The sequence below is a fragment of the Typopeltis vanoorti genome, chromosome 1, assembly GCF_054136105.1.
Source record: "Typopeltis vanoorti isolate ZY-2024b chromosome 1, IOZ_Tvanoo_1.0, whole genome shotgun sequence".
NCBI lineage: Eukaryota > Metazoa > Arthropoda > Arachnida > Uropygi > Thelyphonidae > Typopeltis > Typopeltis vanoorti.
The window spans coordinates 106,039,150-106,059,488 of NC_143549.1; the positions used below are offsets into that span (position 1 = coordinate 106,039,150).

At 37.5% G+C, this 20,339-nt stretch overlaps 1 protein-coding gene across 1 annotated transcript in view; it reads right to left on the reverse strand.

The window, feature by feature from the left end:
• Positions 1-481: 481 nt before the first annotated feature.
• Positions 482-20,339, reverse strand: part of LOC150110289 (uncharacterized) — a 359,887-nt gene continuing 340,029 nt past the window's right edge. Inside the window, exon 13 of the mRNA XM_090395274.1 lies at positions 482-646. Coding sequence (XP_090251400.1) covers positions 482-646 — 165 coding nt within the window. The remainder of the gene's footprint in view (positions 647-20,339) is intronic.

Here is a 20,339-nt window from a genome sequence, read left to right on the forward strand (position 1 = left end):
TGTAATGAGATAAAAGTCATCAGATGCATTTGAAGTAATATTCTGTTGGGAACTAGTTTTTCTGCATAAGGAAGAAATTTGAATCAGTTAATATACAGGAAGTACTAATGCAAAAATAAAGTACTGGAGAAAATTGGTATGAAATTTTCATTATCTATGTCTATTTTCCCACAACCCCAAAATTTACAGATATAAGAGAAAACTTTCTCACTGTCACACATGCCCTTCTCAGAGAAGTTAAGTACAGTAGTATATTGGTTACAGGATATGCAGTGATTACAATGATGAATACAAGATTAGGACAAGCAAGTGTATGAAAGACAGTGGTTACTAATATATATATATATATATATATATACACACATCGCTACTTTCTCAGTAGACAAATAATGATGCTATCTGTTAATCTTGGTTCTTTAAAGATATTAGAATATACAGTGACTGTAATTCTTCTGTAAGTACACATAGGCCATGGTCCAACTTATGTTAACTGCTGGGTATGAATACCACCATTCTGAATTGCCAAAAGGAGGGTTCCTGCTTTATGGAGATTATCATCATTGTTCACATCCAATGTTCCATGTACTACAGGATGAACTCCAGGTGCAGCTGGCATTGCCAAGATAGTCTCATCTTCTTCTTCATCCTTAAAGAGAAAATCATGAAATAAAAACTTTCAAAATTTATTAAATAAAAGTACTTTTAATAGATATGTACCTAAATAATTTTTGTAAAAATATGAAAAAAAAGGATAAAATTCAATGATCTAATAATACACCTCATAATATGATCTTGTATCTAGTAATAACCATTGTCTGATAGCTATTGATTGACGTTATCTAAAAAGAAAGGAACAATTAAAAGTTACATGCTATTCTTAAATATTTTATTAAATAACTGAACAGTTTATAAGAGTACCTTATTTTTAGTACAGTATAACAAATTTTCAGGGCGTCAACAGACTCATAATGGGAGATCTCAATCATCAAGATATCTATCGTATTGAACCTTAAATTCACTCGAACTCGAAGCATCCACAGCACTTTCCAATAATGCATTCCACTCACCAATCCACTACACTCCATGCAAAAAATTTATTGATCTCTTTCCTCTTCACTATACCTTTACACAACTTCCAGAAATAACCTCGTTCTCTTCCTCCTTTCACCTTCCATTTCATGTATGATTCCTTCTATCACTCCAGTAAAATCTTCTCGCTAATGTCTCTAGCATATTACTCTTTTCTGCCTTCCTGCTAAATTGTGATTTACAATACCTCAACCTCTCCCTATGACTAACATTCTGAAGTCTTGACATTGTCTTAGTTACTCATGTTCTTGGGTTTCCATCCTGCAGTGGTAGGTGACCAAATTTGAGCACAGTAGTCCATGTCAGATTTGGCCAATGCTTTATAGAGTAGTACGACTACCTCTTTATCCGGACTTGTCAATATATACTTCATATCATAGCAGCAATGAAAGGTGTAGTCTTCTACATTTGCAATATGTCCTCTGAGCTTTAGGTCCGTGTCAACCATCAACCTCAGATTTCAAACCTCATCCACCTCCTGAAACACTACCAATACAGTACATAACCTTAAACATTTGCACTCCAAATTTCAACATCTTGCACTTATTAACATTAAAACTGCAATCCCACTCATTCATCCTAGCTAACAATCTATTAAATTTTCTGAAGGGAGTTAACAGCAGCAAATGCAAACAACTGAAGATTTCCACTCACTCCATACAAAATAGCATTAATAAATAAGTTAAGTAGGGTACCCATACATATTCCAGTAGCACACCACAGGCTATTTTTCTTTTCTGGAGTACTGTTGCACTACACACAACTTATAGCATAGTTCAGAGAGCCAATCTTCAATCCATGCAACAAATCTATTATCCATTCCCATCTTGTACAACAACTAATCATCTCACTGATTGCTAAAGCAAGACCCTTCACAAATCCATGTTGACCATCATAGGGAATCCTATGCCCATCAATTGTGTAAATGTATTCTGTAATTACAACTGCATATATTTTTATAAATGAAACAATCTAGAGTCTTCACCAGAAGACTCCAGTGAGAAAAACTGATGCTTTTTTCTTATAAATTTACTTATTTTAAATTACAAAATTATATAATATTAACAGTAACTGGTAATTAGTTTACGGAATTAACAACGCATATAAAGTATATTAATTAAAGGTAACTTTAATAAATAACTTCTATATTTCGGCAACGTCACGTTGCCATCTTCAGGAACATAAAGATATGGTATGAGCACGCAGGCACTAACAAAAGCAAATGAGGAAGAAAGCAAGAAACTAATATTGTTCCTAAAGTCCTAATGGTGCCCTCTGGTGGGCTAATTTGGTTGACTTGGCAGTTGGGCTGAAGTTCTCAAAATGTAAGTCTCCCAAATTTGGGGTAGTTTCATGCACCCAAATTTGTTGAGGTTAGGAACGTTTTTTAGAGCTCCTGAAGATTCCTTGAATAATCTTTTGTATTTAAACTTGCTGCAGTGTATTATTTTTGTTTTCTTGCAACAAATTCTATGGTGGGTATCTAAGACATGGTCTGTCAGCCCAGAGCGGCTGTACTGGTGAAACCGGATGTAGTCTTTGTGTTCTGAAATCCTGATATTTGTTGTTCTGCCTGTTTGGCCAAAGTAGGACAGTTTGCAGCTGCAAGGGACCTGGTATACACCAGGTAGGTCTAGGGGAAGTGGTTGGTCTTTGGTAGAGCGGATAAGGGATGCCAACTTTTTATATGGTCTGTAACAAGAAGTAAGGTCATATTTACTGAGGATATTGGTTATTTTCTCAGAGGTGCCCTGGATGTAGGGGATGGTGATAGATTTGGTGTAATCTTTATTGTGGAGGGGGGGGGGTTGTGGTTTACTGGTTTGAGTATTTTTTGGATTTTTTTGGGGTTATAGCCATTGGCTAAGAAAGTGTTGTGGATGTGGTTTAGTTCAGTAGTTAGGGCCTTGTCATCTGAGCAGATTAATTTTGTCCTGTTATATAGTGTTTTTATAACCCCATATTGTTGTGAGGGGGGGGGGGAAATTGCTGGTGAATGTATCTGCCAGTATGAGTGGGTTTTCTGTAAACAGAAAAAACCAAAGATCCATCAAGCTGGCAGGTGATTAAAGTGTCTAGGAAGGGGAGGGTGTTGTTTTCCTCTTTTTCTAAGGTGAACTGGACTCTGGGGTGTTGGTTGTTTAAGTGTGTTAAGAAGGAGTGCAGTGAGTCTGAGCCATTTGGCCAAATAGCGAACACATCATCCACGTAACGAAGCCAAATAGTGGATTTTTGTGGGGCAGAGTTTAAGGCTTTCTCTTCAAAGGTCTCCATAAAGAAATTGGCCAAGGGTGGGGAAAGTGGTGAACCCATGGCCGTCCTCTCTATCTGTTTGTAGAACTTTTCTTGCCAAACGAAATAGCCTGAGTTCATTGTGAACTGAAATAGGGCTGAGATATCGGGAAGAAACTTGGCTTGGATGAGCTCTAGGGTTTCTTTGAGTGGGACATTAATGAATAGGGAGGAGACGTCAAAACTGACCATTATGTCAGTGTGTTAAAGAGAGAGGTTTTCTCTACTGGCCTTAAAGTGGGCTGAGTTTTTTATGTGTGATGGTGTGTTGCCAGTATAGTGTGTGAGCGTTTTGAAAAAATACGAAAACCTGATAAAGAATTCTAGTTCCTTACCACAGCCACCACTCAACACAGTAGTCAACCTCTCGTCTGTAATTTTAAAGCCTGAGGCACTCACCGCACTTGCACGTGGTCACAATTTCGCCCTAGCTCTTAAAAGAATACCTGCCGAAGAAATCATGGTCCAAATAGAACGTGGGATTCGCAACCTTCCTAACCATATCGCCAACAATGTCAGACTGAATGTAGTTGGTGTTCTCACTAAAGCCAAACCTCCAAAAACCAATTTATCCAAAGACGAATATGCAGCCCTACAAGAAATGAAGAATAACAAAAAAATAGTAATCACCAAAGCGGATAAGGGAAACGCCACTGTGGTGCTAAATCAAAAGGACTACAAAGGTAAGCTTAATGCTTTAGTACTAGACCGTACTACTTACCTCCCTATTGAATATAATCCTACCAGCTCTCATATTAGAACTCTCCACAGACTCCTTACGAAAGTCACTTCTTGGCTTGTGGAAGTCACTAACAAACTAAAACCTTATAACTCTAGACCTCCCCGATTATATGGACTCCCAAAAATACATAAACAAAATGTGCCATTACGTCCCATAGTGGATGGCATTGATTCCCCCACATATAAATTAGCCAAACATTTAGCCAAAACACTCGCACACTATACTGGCAACACACTATCACACATAAAAAACTCAGCCCACTTTAAAGCCAGTATAGAAAACCTCTCACTCCAACACACTGACATAATGGTCAGTTTTGACATCTCCTCCCTATTCACTAATGTCTCACTCAAAGAAACCCTAAAGCTCATCCAAGCCAAGTTTCCTCCCGATATCTCAGCCCTATTTCAGTTCACAATGAACTCAGGCTATTTCATTTGGCAAGGAAAGTTCTACAAACAGATAGAGGGGACAGCCATGGGTTCACCACTTTCCCCACCCTTGGCCAATTTCTCTATGGAGACCTTTGAAGAGAAAGCCTTAAGCTCCGCCCCACAAAAACCCACTATTTGGCTTCGATACGTGGATGATGTGTTTGCTATTTGGCCACATGGCTCAGACTCACTCTGCTCCTTCCTAACACACTTAAACAACCAACACCCCAGAGTCCAGTTCACCTTAGAAAAAGAGGAAAACAACACCCTCCCCTTCCTAGACACTTTAATCACCCACCAGCTTGATGGATCTTTGGTTTTCTCTGTTTACAGAAAACCCACCAATACTGCCAGATACATTCATCAGCAATTCCCCCCCCCCCTCACAACAATATGGGGTTATAAAAACACTATATAACAGGGCAAAATTAATCTGCTCAGATGACAAGGCCCTAACTACTGAACTAAACCACATCGACAACACTTTCTTAGCCAATGGCTATAACCCCCAAAAAATCCAAAAAATACTCAAACCAGTAAACCACAACCCCCCCCTCCACAATAAAGATTACACCAAATCTATCACCATCCCCTACATCCAGGGCACCTCTGAGAAAATAACCAATATCCTCAGAAAAACCTTACTTCTTGTTACAGACCATATAAAAAGTTGGCATCCCTTATCCACTCTACCAAAGACCAACCACTTCTCCTAGACCACCCTGGTGTATACCAGGTCCCTTGCAGCTGCAAACTGTCCTACTTTGGCCAAACAGGCAGAACAACAAATATCAGGATTTCAGAACACAAAGACTACATCCGGTTTCACTAGTACAGCCGCTCTAGGCTGGCAGACCATGCCTTAGATACCCACCATAGAATTTGTTGGAAGAAAACAAAAATAATACACCGCAGCAAGTTTAAATATGAAAGATTATTCAAGAAATCTTCAGCGGCTCTAAAAAATGTTCCTAACCTCAACAAATTAGGGTGCATGAAACTACCCCAAATTTGGGAGACTTACATTTTGAGAACTTCAGCCCAACTGCCAAGTTCAACCAAATTAGCCCACCAGAGGGCACCATTAGGACTTTAGGGACAATATTATTTTCATGCTTTCTTCTTCATTTGCTTTTGTTAGTGCCTGCGTGCACATACAATATCTTTATATTCCTGAAGATGGCAACGTGATGTTGCCGAAATATAGAAGTTATTTATTAAAGTTACCTTTAATTAATATACTTTATATGCGTTGTTAATTCCGTAAACTAATTACCAGTTATGTATGATCAACATATAAGCCTTGCTACTAGAAATATTAACAGTAATGGCTAAATTAAAGTGTATACCAAAGTGTGAATATCTAATACTGTAATGTAATGTTGCACTACATCAGAAAGAAATGTAGAAATTATTATTATTATTACCCCAAGATCTCATGGAGTCAAAGACTCATCTGGGAGGTCCTTTTATCACACACACAGCTCATCATACCATGCCTTGAACACATTCAAACTCCTTGCAAATGCTACACTCTCAGGCAAGGCATTCCAATCATTTACAACTCTGCATGAAAAAAAACCTGCCTCTCACTCCACTACTCACACCCTCTTTATACAGTTTCCAGGGATGACCTCTGGTTCTTCCCTGATCTCACACTATTTTCTGTAGAACTTCTCTAGCATTGATCCTATAACAACCCCTTAATAACTTGTAGGTCTCTATCATATCTCCCCTCTTCCTCCTGTCCACTAGACTCTGCAAATTACATCTTCTCAATCTTTCCTCATACTCGACATTCCTGAGGTCAGAAACTACCTTAGTCAGTCGCCTTTGGACCCTTTCCAACATCTCTTCATCCTTCTGAAAACTAGGTGAGCAAATCTGGGCACAATAGTCCATGTGTGGCCTAATCATAGCCTTATACAACGGAACAAGAATCTCCCTACTTCTGCATGTCAGTGTCCTAAGCATCATTCCCAGAAGCCTTTGTGTTGTCTTCATAATTTTGGCTATGTGTCCCCTAAATTTCAGATCCTTATCCACTATCATCCCCAGATCTCTTATTTTTTCCACCTCCAACAATATATCCTCACCAAGCATAAATTCTGCATCCCATCTTTGCTTTCCAAATTTTAAAACCTTACATTTTGCAACATTGAACTCACATCCCTATTTCCGTGCCCAATCACTTAATTTATTCAAGTCTTCTTGTAAGGCCACAATATCTTCACTACTCTTCATGGTTCAACTTTGCATCATCTGCAAACAACTGAATATCTCCATCCAAATCTTCACCAATATCATTAATATACAAGTTAAACAGTAATGGACCTAAAACAGACCCCTGAGGCACTCTACTAGCAACTTTCCTTTTCCTGGATATCGCTCCCCCCATACACAACTTGATACCTATCAGATACCCAGTCTCCAATCCAATGCACTAATCTAATATCCAACTCCATCTACTCTAGTTTGACTATCAATTTATCATGAGGTACTCTATCAAAAGCCTTTACGAAATCTAAGTATATTACTGTGTATCCTTCTCCTCTATCCAAGGAAGCAGTCACTTTATTGTAATAAGTAAGTAGATTACTAAAACATGACCTCCCCTTAGCAAATCCATGCTGTCCATCTAAGATAATACCATTGTTGTCAACCCAACTCTGGATCCGAGTTCTCACAAGCTTTTCCAACAACTTAACCACAACACCTGACACACAGATAGGCCTATAGTTTGAAGTTTGAGTTCGATCACCTCCTTTATGAAGTGGCACAATCTTGCCCTCCTTCGACTCCTTAGGAACTTGACTGAGTGCAAGACTCGTATTAAAAAAATATGTCAAGGCAGGTGTCAAGTCCCTGGCATATTCCTTCAGAATACGTGGTGATATATTATCAAGTCCCACAGCCTTATTTATTAACATCTAGTTTACTCAACTCCCCATGCGCCTCTTGCTCACTTACAGTCAGTCTCTCCTCCCCATCATCTACTGCTTTCAATCTCTCCATGAAGTCACATTCACAAGATTGAAATACCTTTATGAACCGCTCATTAAGTATCTCTACCACACATTCTGCAGCAGCTGTCTTTATACCATTTTCTCCTATCTATGTCATCCTTCCATTATCATTCTTTCTTTTGTTGGCTACATATCGAAATAACTCCTTAGGATTCTTTTTGGCTTCATTAGCTAACTGCTGTTCATACCTCTCTTTACCTACCCTCACCAACCAAGTCACCCTCCTTGCCTGGTCTTTGTAGACCTTATGGAATTGGTTATTTCCACTTCTCTTATGCTGCCTCCACAATGGCCTCTTTCTCTGTATCACATGCTTAATCTCTTTATTTATCCATCTCACACCTACCTTATTTAACCTTCTCACCCTTGGAATACATTTAGACATTGCATCTACTACATAGTTTTTGAAAATCCCCCAAGCTGCATTGATCTCTTTTCCAGTTAACTCCTCATTCCATGCTACACCCTCAAGCTGTCTCCTGAGCTCTTCATACCCCCCACCCCTTGTAGTTCCACATATACCCTTTTCTCACAGAGGTCCTCACAATGCTGGCAACCACCCAGGTAATCACCTCATGGTCACTCTCACCAATTGGTGGATGATTTGACACCTCATTTATAATTACATCCTCTGTAATTATAAATGAGGATATACTTCCAGTTGCTATCTCATCATTCCAGAAATGCAAATATCAACCATGAGAAGAGTTCAACTAGCATAAAGTTTCAAAGATCAAATAGATCTGAGGATGTCATACAAAGATATATTCTATACTAAACAATTTAAATGGTCAGGTTTAAACCTCTGCTGGACAAAATAGAACAAATATATCATTTCCAGTATGGTTTTACAAGGATAAATACACAAGCAATTTCTTGACTTTTTTTTGTTCAATCCAATCTCCAATCCAACACACTAATATATTATCCAACTCCATCTGTTCCAATTTAACTACTAGTTTGTTATGTTGCAATCTACCAAAAGGCTTTGCAAAATCTAAACATATATTACTGCATATACATCCCCTTGTCCAATATATTTGTCACCTGGTTATAATAATAAGTAAGCAGATTGCAAAAACATGATCTTCCCTTAGAAAACTCATGCTGTTCATTAAAGAGAATTCTGCTGCGATGAACCTGGTTCTGTATCCTTGTCCTCATTAGCTTCTCTAACACCTTGACCACAACTCTAGACAAGCTGATTGGACTATAATTTTTAAACCTTAGTCTTATCACCTCTTTATGAAGTGGAATAATTTTGCCATCTTTCCACTCCTTTGGAACTTAGGTTAATCTAAGACTCATGTTAAAAATGCAAGTTAAAGCAGTTGTCTCCCTGGAACATTCCTCAAGACATGGTGATATACAATCAAGTCCCATGGTCTTGTTGACCAAGTTCATCATATACCTCCTGCTCACTCACCATCATTGGTTCCTTCCCCATTCCCACTGCTCTTAAGTTATGTTATGATCTCATTATGTTACAATCACAAGGATGGAATACTTTAATGAACTGCTCACTAAACATCTCTACTATATCTTCCTCATTGTTTATCATTCTCCCATTATCACTGATCAACATCATCCTTTCATAATCATTTTTCCTTCTGCTGGTCACATATCGAAAAACCTCCTTAGGATTTCTTTTGCCTCATTTGCTAACTGCTACCCATACTGCACTTTTGCTACCCTTACCAAGCAAGCTACCTTCCCTGCTCTTTGTACTCCTCATGTAACTGATTATCGCCACTCATCTTGTGTCACCTTCACAAGGCTTTTTTCTTTCAGATTGTATGCTTCACCTCTTCAGTCATCCATTCTACACCTACCTTATTTCATCTCCTGATCTTTGGAATACTCTCAGTCACTGCCTCTGCCAGATACTTTCCTGAGTAGAGACCAAGCAGCACTGATTTCCTTCTCATCCAATTCCTTATTCCATGATATTGGTGCAAGCCACCTTCTGAGTTTGTCACAATCACTTGCCTTATAGTTCCACATATAACCCTTTCTCACAAATGTCCTGATATGGCTGGCCATCACCCAAGTGACCAATCCATGGTCACTTTCACCAACTGGAGGAAGATGTGACATTTCATTTAATGCAATATCTTCTGATGAGATAATAAAATCCAAGACCCTCGAACAACATGACCCACGATGAGTCTCTTTACTCCAGGGAGGTCTGAATAATAATAATCATAATAATAATAACAAGTGACCTCTGTTACATACTGCTTAAGGTAGTTGTCCTTCAACAACTCAAGAAATTAATTCTCTGTGGTTACTGATACTGTCTCTTCATTCCAATCTACTGTATATTACCATAATTGAAATACCATATTGTATATTGCCATTATGGGTGACCGTAATGATCACCCTTTTCTTATTAGCCAGACTAATATGTCTAAACATTTCCTTCCTTTTTGTTCCACATTACCAAGTCTATAGTAACACCTTACTAAACATTTCATCCTGTCAACTTCCACTTTATTTACATTATTTACAAGGAGCAAATAAATTAATATTAATTTATTTGCTCCTTGCATCTCACCCTAGATGGGTATAACTCCTCTGTCATTATCAATAGCACTCCACCTCTCTTTTTGCTTTGCTTTGTTTGTTTTCACAAAAGACTACATATCCCTCCATCTCTATTCCTGTCAGAATGTCAACCTCATTCAACCATATCTTACTTATACCAATAATATTTGGGTAAATGAACTCTATCAATGCTACAATTTCATTCCCCTTGTTTTGAATGCTTCTATCATTTGTAAACATAAATGCGTAAACATTTTTGTTTCTATAACAAGTCCCACTGACTCCATTTCTCTCGGATATGACTCAACCAAATTCCCCCTCCCATCAGTTCTTGTCTGTCAACAATGAAACTGCACCTCCCAGACCTAAATGTCACCCCACATCTTTGATAATCTTTATCCTTTCTTGCACACTCACACATCTACTCCTGAAACTGTCATCTACACTTCTCACATAGTGTCTCTCTGTCCACTCTGTGTTCCTTCTCTCTCTCATACTCTTCACTTGTGCCACTCACCTCTCCATTCGCATACTCACCTACCTCTCCTACTCTTCCACAACTCCTCTTGCTTCCTCCGGTTTTATATTCACTTCAGTCATTTTCTCTTGCAGCAACAGTTTCTCCAATTGACTCACACCAAATTATTCAAATATAGCCCATCTCTTTCATACAGCTTTATCTGCCCCTCCAATTTATCCTGCACATTCACAAAACGAACTTCTTTCTCCTCACACAACTCTTTTCTGGACCATTATCATGACCTTGCTATGCAAGACACTTTTCTATAAAAATTATGCTTTTTAATGAATTTTATCAAACAAAATTCACTAAAAAATATTATTTGAAAAATTACTTTCTCTCCCTCTCTCTCTCCCCGCCCCTCTCTCTCTTTCTTTTTGTGCAGAATTACAGTACATAGATAAATGTTTGCCATGATGCTTACAGTTTTAAATATGCTGCCATCCTGCTTTTAGGAACCACAGATTTTAGAAACTGCAAACAATTCAATGTGTAGGCTGTGCAGAAAGAATGTGGGAAGTGAGTTGGAGGAAAGAATGGGTATGTATTAGAGATAGCCTACACCAGAATGCATTTGGTATCAGGAGTCTGGAAAAATTATTAATTGGTATGAGACCTATCACAGAGAGTCAGAGAAAGAAGATTATAATGGGAGGAATGGTAAGAATCTGTGCAAAAGAGTGACAATGTTACCATGCTAATGACAGGAAAGATTGTGAGTTCATCTGGTTCAGGCTAATTAAGCAAGTGCAAGGATATCAGCATCAACAAGACATTAGATAAGAATACAGATCTGCAAGTTGTCCAACTACATCATATAGACTACAGAAATGAGTATATAAAAAAAAATATGCAGGTACCATATTATATCTGTACACAAATGCCAGAAGTAACACAAAAAAAGAAAGGAGTAGAGTTTGTTGCCTAGGTGAACATGTTGGAGCCTCAGACTGCAAGCATTAGTTTCTTCAAAGGGTACAGTACTTTCAGGCAGGATATGAGAGAATAGTGTGCTGCTAATGATACTGGATGATTTGAATCTACTAAGAGTATAGATCTATGACTGCAACACTAGTAACAGTTTTCCATGTGGGTAGAGAGTTTGAAGTCATCTGGTGAGAGATGGAGTCTAACAAGGTCAAATACATTGCGGTGTTGTTACAGATCTAGTGATCAAATTCTAGTGACAACAGAATGCATTACCAAATAATAAACATGATCAGTGTGAAATACGGAATCATCATTGGTGACTTTAATTATTCAAATATTGATTTTGTAGTAGTGAAATCTCATGAGAAGAATGAAATTGAATTTATCGAATTTTAAGACAACTTTCTCAAGCAGAATGTGACAGAAGGAACTTGAGGTTAAAGACCGTTAGATCAGATTATAGTATTAGAAAGGGTTTTAGTTAAAGATACGATTGTACTGTCTCCAGTTGGTAACAGTGATCATGCTGTACTGAATTGAGAAGTGACTAAGTTTATGGATGTTCCATTCATAAAAAGGTTACATGCTGAACTACAAAGCAGGAAATTATGACCACCTGAAGAATTATAGTAGGTTCTGTCCCATAGTATCATTTGCTATATGGAAAGGATATCGGCAGTGCATAGGAAGCATTTAAAAAAAATACTTCAATGATGCAATACTGGAATGTGTCCCTAAAGTTTGGAGAATAAATAGAGTAGGAGTGAAATGGGTGTGTAAAATCTTATTAGTCAAGAGATTTGTAATAAAAAGATGCTGTTGAAGTAATTCCATGTGCATAAAAATTATGTCAGTTATGAAAATAATAAGGATCAAGCCAGAAGATGTTGAAAGTTTATTTTTCACTTGGTTAGAATATAATAAATTTAGTTTAATCCTTGATCCAAGCGTGAGCAAACAAAGTTTGCACCTGAAAGTATCTTCAGGACTGGGGGTAAGGTGGTACAACACCAGAACAACTCCTTGCAAAGGTGGAGCAAGCTACCAAAATTCCTGTCTCAGTATCTCTCAAAATGCAAAACACATCTCCTTGCAGATATGTCTAATGTTATGCATTAAGGGAAGGGCCACTATCCAGATTAGTTTCGACCTTTATTGAGGTCTCTTCAGTGGGAGCCAGGCCCAAGTGGAGATACCAGCCAGAAGCATTAGCAGGTCATCTCTACCTATAGGAGTTGCCAATTGGTGTGCCACCTTTTTAATAAATTACTCTGGATTTAGAGAAATCCAGAGTAGCTTGTTCCACCTTTGCAAGGAGTCGTCCTGGTGTTGTACTACCTTACCCCCAGTCCTGAAGATACTTTCAGGCGCAAACTTTGTTTGCTCACACTTGGATCAGGGATTAAACTAAATTTATTATATTCTAACCAAGTGAAAAATAAACTTTCAACATCTTTCTCTAAATCCAGAGTAATTTATTAAAAAGGTGGCACACCAATTGGCAACTCCTATAGGTAGAGATGACCTGCTAATGCTTCTGGCTGGTATCTCCACTTGGGCCTGGCTCCCACTGAAGAGACCTCAATAAAGGTCGAAACTAGTCTGGGTAGTGGCCCTTCTCTTAATGCATAACATTAGACATCTGCAAGGAGATGTGTTTTGCATTTTGAGAGATACTGAGACAAGAGTGTTGGTAGCTTGCTCCACCTTTGCAAGGAGTTGTTCTGGTGTTGTACCACCTTACCCCCAGTCCTGAAGATACTTTCAGGCACAAACTTTGTTTGCTCACACTTGGATCAAGGATTAAACTAAATTTATTACAAGCGAGAAGAGTTACAACTGATGCACAGAAAGCTAACCCTGAATATGAAAAGAAATTAGCTCTGTGAGCTAAAGACAACTCAAAAGAATAACTATTGAATGTACATGGTATGTGTGTGACAGATGGAAAAGAGATTGTTCACAAACTTCTATGTGCTTTGAGCACATAGAGAACTGACTGAGAGGTTTTGACATTTTATCTCTATTCTAAGTCCACTTAAAGATATCTTGGAGCTTATCTAAACTGAGTTTCCTCCCAATATTTCAGCCTTCTTTAAGTTCATTCAGTATAAATTCAAGCTATTTTTCATCTGGCAAGGCAAATTCTACAAACAAATATAGGGAACAGCCATGGGATCTCTGCTTCCTCCCTCTCCTGGCTAACTACTTCAAGGAGACAATTGAAGAGAAAGCCCTACACTTCATCCCACATAGACCTACTGTTTGGCTATGCTATGTACATAATGTGTTCTCCATTTGGCCATACGACTTGGATGTGCTTAACACATCAATTCATTAACATCCCAGGATACAATTCATCATAAAAAAAGAAAACAATAGCAGTCTAGATACCTTGATCACACCGCCAACCTGATGGAATCTTGTCAGTTTACAGAATTCACAGTTCATTTTTAAAACCAAAATTGATTTTAAAAATATTAAAACCTCAAAACCACATTGCCCCATCCTTCCAAAACAGATTAAACTAAGACTATCATCATTTGATATATATCAAGAGCACATTTCAAAAAAAATAGCCAAAATCTTAAAAAAATACACTTACAGATCATATAAAAAATTGGCATCCCTTCTTCGCTCTCCCAAGTCTTTTCCCTGCAGTTGTAAGCTGTAAACTCAGAACTTGTGAAACATGCTTTGGAAACTCACCATGAAAAGTCTCATATAATACAAGTCATAGAATCTCCCACATCATTTAAATCTTAACAAATTTGGGTGCATTAAACTGCCTCTAATTTGAAAAGTGTTCATTCTCAGAACACTAGCCTAACAGCCAAAAACATCCCAGCACTAGGAGGCACTTTTTAGGAATTTAGGTCCAAAATGTTGTTTCCCTGCTCATTGTCACTGTCCTTATTGTTGTTGCCTTGCTTCACTACAAAATGTAGTGCCTGCATGTACATATCAGTTTGTACAATGTTCCCTGATGAGACAATCTGACTTTGCTAAAATATCCAAGTATTAATTAAATTATTCTAATTAATATATATGTAAACTGAATGTGAGAATTACAGAGGTATTTCCCTACTGAGTGTTCCTGGCAAGATCTATGCAAGTATACTTGAGAAACGGTTGAGAAGAATTGTGGAAGAAAAGCTTGGTGAAGAACAAGCTGGATTCAGGCCAAATAGAGGCTGTCAGGATCAGATCTTCACTTTACGACAAATAGTCGAGAAAGCATGGGAATATAACAAAGATCTGTATTTAAGTTTTGTCAATCTGGAAAAGGCATATGACAAGGTGCCAAGAGAGAAGCTATTCAATACGCTGCAGTTATATGGTGTCAATGGGGCATTATATCAAGCAATACTTAGTCTTTATTTGAGTTGTAAGTCAGCAGTTAGAATTGAAGGAAGTACAGGAAGATGGTTTAATGTTAAATCTGGTGTGAGACAAGGATGTACATTATCCCCTCTGTTATTCATTACCTATATGGATCACATTATGAAGGAAAGTGGTATTAAACATGATATCAAAATTGGAGATGTTAATTTCAGCTCTTTGCTTTATGCAGATGATGTTATACTTCTAAATAAATCCGCTACAAGTCTGCAAGATTCTCTGACTAAATTGAATAGCTGTTGTAATAGATATGGTATGAAGGTCAGCAATAAAAAGACAAAGACAATGAAAATAGGCAGAATCATTGAAAATGTCAACTGTGTTGTGAATGGAGAACCTGTGGAACAAGTAAAACATTTCAGCTATTTAGGCACGATTTTTAGTGAAGATGGTAAATTAAATATAGAAATAGACAACAGAATCAGCAAAGCTGGTATGGTGGGAAGTCAATTGAATAAATTCATATGGAATAACAGAGAAATTAGTCGGAACACTAAATTAGCTGTATACAAGTCAGTGTTCAAACCAGTTTTAACTTATGGATCTGAGAGCTGGGTCAGAAGTAAAACACTTGACCAAAGACTAGAGACCACAGATATGAGAGTCCTGAGAAAGATTATAGGCGTGAACAGATGCGATCAATGGCAGTATCATATTAAAAACGAGGATATTAGGAAAGAACTTGGCATTGTCAGCATCCAGGAATGCGTTAGCAGAGCTAATCTCAGGTGGTATGGTCACTTAAACAGAATGGGCGAGGAAAGATTAGCAAAACAAGTCTTCTCTGCCGGGTTGGCAGCAAAACGACCCAGAGGAAGACCAAGATATAGGTGGATTGATACGGTACAAAGTGCTTTAGACGATAGAAATATAAGATCTGATAATGTTGGAGTGTTGACAAGTAACAGGCTGATTTGGAGGAAAATTGTAGATAGGAAATTAATAATGATGTAATTTTTTTCATGTAGTACTATCATATCCTGTACACCCCTTGAGGGTACATGGCAGGAATTTGATGATGATGATGATGATATATATGTTAAAATATCCTAATTAGTATGTCTCATTAGTGTAGATTCAAATATAATTCATTACACATTTAGTAATTGTAATATAGCACTCAGATATAGAATTTCTCTCAATTATCAGTTACAGTAATCTAGTGTTTATCTGATCCTTCATTAATCAGACCAGCAAGTTTTGATAATTGAAGTTTTGATTGTACTTCAATTATCAAAGTTTCGAAGGCTGGATAAATGGTAAATTATTGTATTTATATAGTCTGAAACCAAAATGTTTTCCCCTTCTACATAGCTTTGGTTTCTCTAGAAAGCATCTGTAACAATTTGCCACATGATGTTCACTTGATATACAAACAGAAAGCATGAAATGACTTGTCCACAGTTGCCCACTCTAAAGGCAACTGTGACATGGTGCAATGCATTTAGTGCTCTGTGTGTTGTGAATGTGTTAAAATAAATGGTGATATAGCATCAAGTCTTAAAACCTTATTACGAGGGTGGTCTGAAAAGTTCTTGGCCTAACTATGAAAAAACAAATTTATAATTTCAAAATTATTTTTATTTTTCAACATAATCTCCCTTAAGACTAATACATTTATTCCAGTGGTTCTCAATAGGATCTGCAAAATACCCCTCTACAGCTGCAATCACCTCTTGATTCGAAGAAAAACGGTGACCAGCGAGGAAGAGTTTTAGTTTTGGGAAGAGATAGAAGTCAGAGAGAGCCAAATCTGGGGAATAGGGTGGATGTTCTAACAATTCATAGTGCAGATCCCTTAATTTTTCCATTGCCAAAACACCTTTGTGGGCAGGTGCATTGTCCTGATGAAAGATAATTTTTTTTCTTCTCCAAACCAGGTCTTTTCTCACGAATTTTTTCGTCTAGTCTGGCTAAAAGATCGGAATAATATTCCCCAGTTATTGTTTTACCCTTTTCAAGATAATTAATAAATAAAATGCCTTTAGCATCCCAAAACACCGATGTCATGACCTTTCCTGCTGATAGAACTGACTCTGTCTTCTTTGGCACTGAACACCCGGCTTCTGTCCACTGTTTCGGCTGCTGTTTGGATTCTGGTGTGTAATGGTGAATCCAAGTCTCATCCATAGTAATAAATCGATGCACAAAATCAGTTTTATTCTTGTTAAAACGTTCCAAGCACGGTTCAGAAATTTTCATGTGAGTGTGTTTTTGATCTGCTGTGAGCAAGTGTGGCACCCATCTTACGCAAAGCTTTTTCATTTGCAATTCTTCATGCAAAATATATTATTATTATTATTATTATTATGTGACACCTCCAATGAGTCCAGAGACTCATCGAGGGAGAGTGTACCAACAGCATCGAACGATTGATCCCTTCCAACACTACTAACCACGCTCAAACGTGCTTAACTTTTTTGCGAGCCATTAGTAGCAGAGACTCTACCAATTGACCAACCTATATCCTACACATTCTTTTGAAATGCCTATAGTCTCAGCAATTTCACACACTTTGACTAGCTGATCATCCAATACCATGCACTTGATGAATGATTTCTGGTGTTGTTACACTTTTTGGACGTCCTTCATGTGGATCATCTTCAAGGCTGGTATGGCTACGTTTAAACTCAGCAGACCATTTCTTAATTGTCGATAATGAAGGAGAAGAGTGCCCATAAACTTTTATGAACTTCGAATGAATTTCTTTTGGTATTATACCTTCTTTTACAAAGAATTTTATAACCACATGATACTCGATTTTATCCATTTCAAGAGATACAGACAACACTTTTGCTTCAGACAGCTGTATGAAACAAACTACTTGATAGAATGACTTGCAATTTCACATCGGTGCTTATGACAGATGTACCAACTTGGAAAAAAAAAATCTTGCTGACAGTGTTACCATCTATGGTTGAGACTGAGAACTTTTCAGACTACCCCTCATAATATCATATATACTTAATTCTGTATATACCGTCAGTTCCTCCTTCTCTATTCTCTCTTAATTGAAGCTCTGGATGATATCACACATACAAGAATGAAATATAGGTTGAAAAAATGTATTATATTATAACGCATTTAATGAATTGTTCATTACATGAATTGAATCAAAAAAGGGGAAGGAACAGAGAGAGAGAGAGAGAGAGATAGAGAGAAAGATGTGGAAAGCAGTGCATTTGAGACAATCTGCTGTGAGGCAGAAGCAAACAATAAAATATACAATCAGTTGCGAGTACAGGCCAGGAGTACAAGAAAGATGTAGACAATATGCTTTGATAAATTAGTACAATGAATGGCCGAAGTAGCTATTATGGAGGACTTCAGCTATGGAGATGCAGATTGGAAAGAGGAAATATAACGCTGCAAGAAAGAAATGCAATTTATACACAACTAAGAGAAAATTAATTAAAACAGCATGTAATTAATGTGGTCTATGGCATCACAAGATGTGTGAATAATGAAGTTAGCTAAATTGCCTCCAAATGGGGAGAAAAATCATGTAGTTTTGACTTAGGAGGCAGTCATGCATGTGAAATTTTCAGTTATGAAAGGATATATGCAGAAATATAAAGTGAAAATTATGACTAGGTAATACAAAGAAGTGCCATTGTGTAAAATCTGAAAGGAAAGGATGCTAGCAACACAGATAAATAATCAAAATAAAAAATCAAAAACAATATCAGACTGTATGCACAAGATCAGGAGGATAAATAGGATAGGAAAGGACAAGGATAAAATAGGATAGGATAAAATAGGACAAGGTGGAGGATAAGGAATTTTGCTTTCTTTTTTAAAGAAAGCAAAATCAGATTATGAGAAAAAAACAGCAAAGTCCAAAGTAAATCCCAAAGAGTACTTTTTACTATTTGTTAAGTAAAAGAAAGAATGACTGTGAAAGAATAACCTTAATTATTATTATTATTATTATGTGACATCCCAGGGAGTCCAAAGACTCATCGAGGGAGGGCACCTGCTCTACAACTCTCTGTCTCCATCACTCAATCCACCAACCACAATGAGCCGTAACTACCATCATCATCTACACCAATGCCATCTACTGCCCACCACCACCACTAGTATTTTTCACAAACAATCACAAACATCCATGCCCACGGCAGGCTTTGAATCCACAGCCTTTTGGCTGGAGAGCAGATAACCACTCAGCCAACCAGGCCTTAAACAAGTGTTGATGTCTGAGCAAGGTACTGATTATTTTGATAAGAAAAAAGATAGATGCCATTCTGCTTGGCTGAATGGTTAATGTACCTACTCACCAACCAAACCAACCAACAGGCTGCAGGTTTGAATCACGACACAAGCAAGGTTGTTTACGATTATCACTGAGTAGGCTTCTATGAAAAGAAGACATACTAGAAATGTTTCTATTTTATTTTATTTTATTTATTTATTTTTGCAGGTGTGATGATTGTTTTTAGGTAAGAAATAAATTTCTTTGCCCAGTATTTAGCCTGCTGACTGCCATGCTATTGGAAGCATGTAAAAGTTCCATATTTGGTCTCTAGAGCAGAATTTCTGGACTATGTAAAAAATAAATAAAAGGTAAATACAAATAAAATGATAAAAAAAAAAAAAACACCTTAGCCTGCCCATGATACTGATGAACAATAATGGTTTACCTTTCATGGATAGGAAATGCATAAGAGAAGAAATGAACTGAAGGTAGTTCAAAAGGATATCTTACTCCAACCAGATTCACTAGGCAGCAGATTACCTTCCTCCCCCATTGAAACACCACCCTGCTTATTGGAGATTATTGAACTCTCCATTATGGTTATGGAATTCCATTTTATGGAATATTATGGAATTATGGTTCTGACTACCTTGTTTAGCTCCTAAAGAAGGGGATCCAATTTCTGTTTCCCCCTCTTCACCATGCAGTGTAGATGATAACCTTCAAGGACTTGCCACACATGCTTAGAGACACAAATCTCCATATGAGGGTACAAATGTAAAAATTAACCACGTGCTGACTGCCAGATAGTATACAGGTCCAAAACTGTCAGTTATAAGGCAAGAGGCTTTCTGTTCAGTTAGCATATAATCCCAATGCTTCATTCTCTACTAGTTCATGCCAGAAAGGCGGGAGACAATATGGCAAGGAGATTATGTTATGGCCAAGAGTTATCATCTCACACTGCATTTCCTACTCTATAGTTTCATCAAGCCTGAATCATAAATGAACCATACAACAGTGTCACTGCAACATGAATATAACTCTATGCCAAAAACCAATATACTAAACTAAATATGTCAAAATGTTTCACTTTCACATCCACTTTACCAACATCTGTGGCATAAATACCAACAAATTGCAGCTACTCAACCACAAT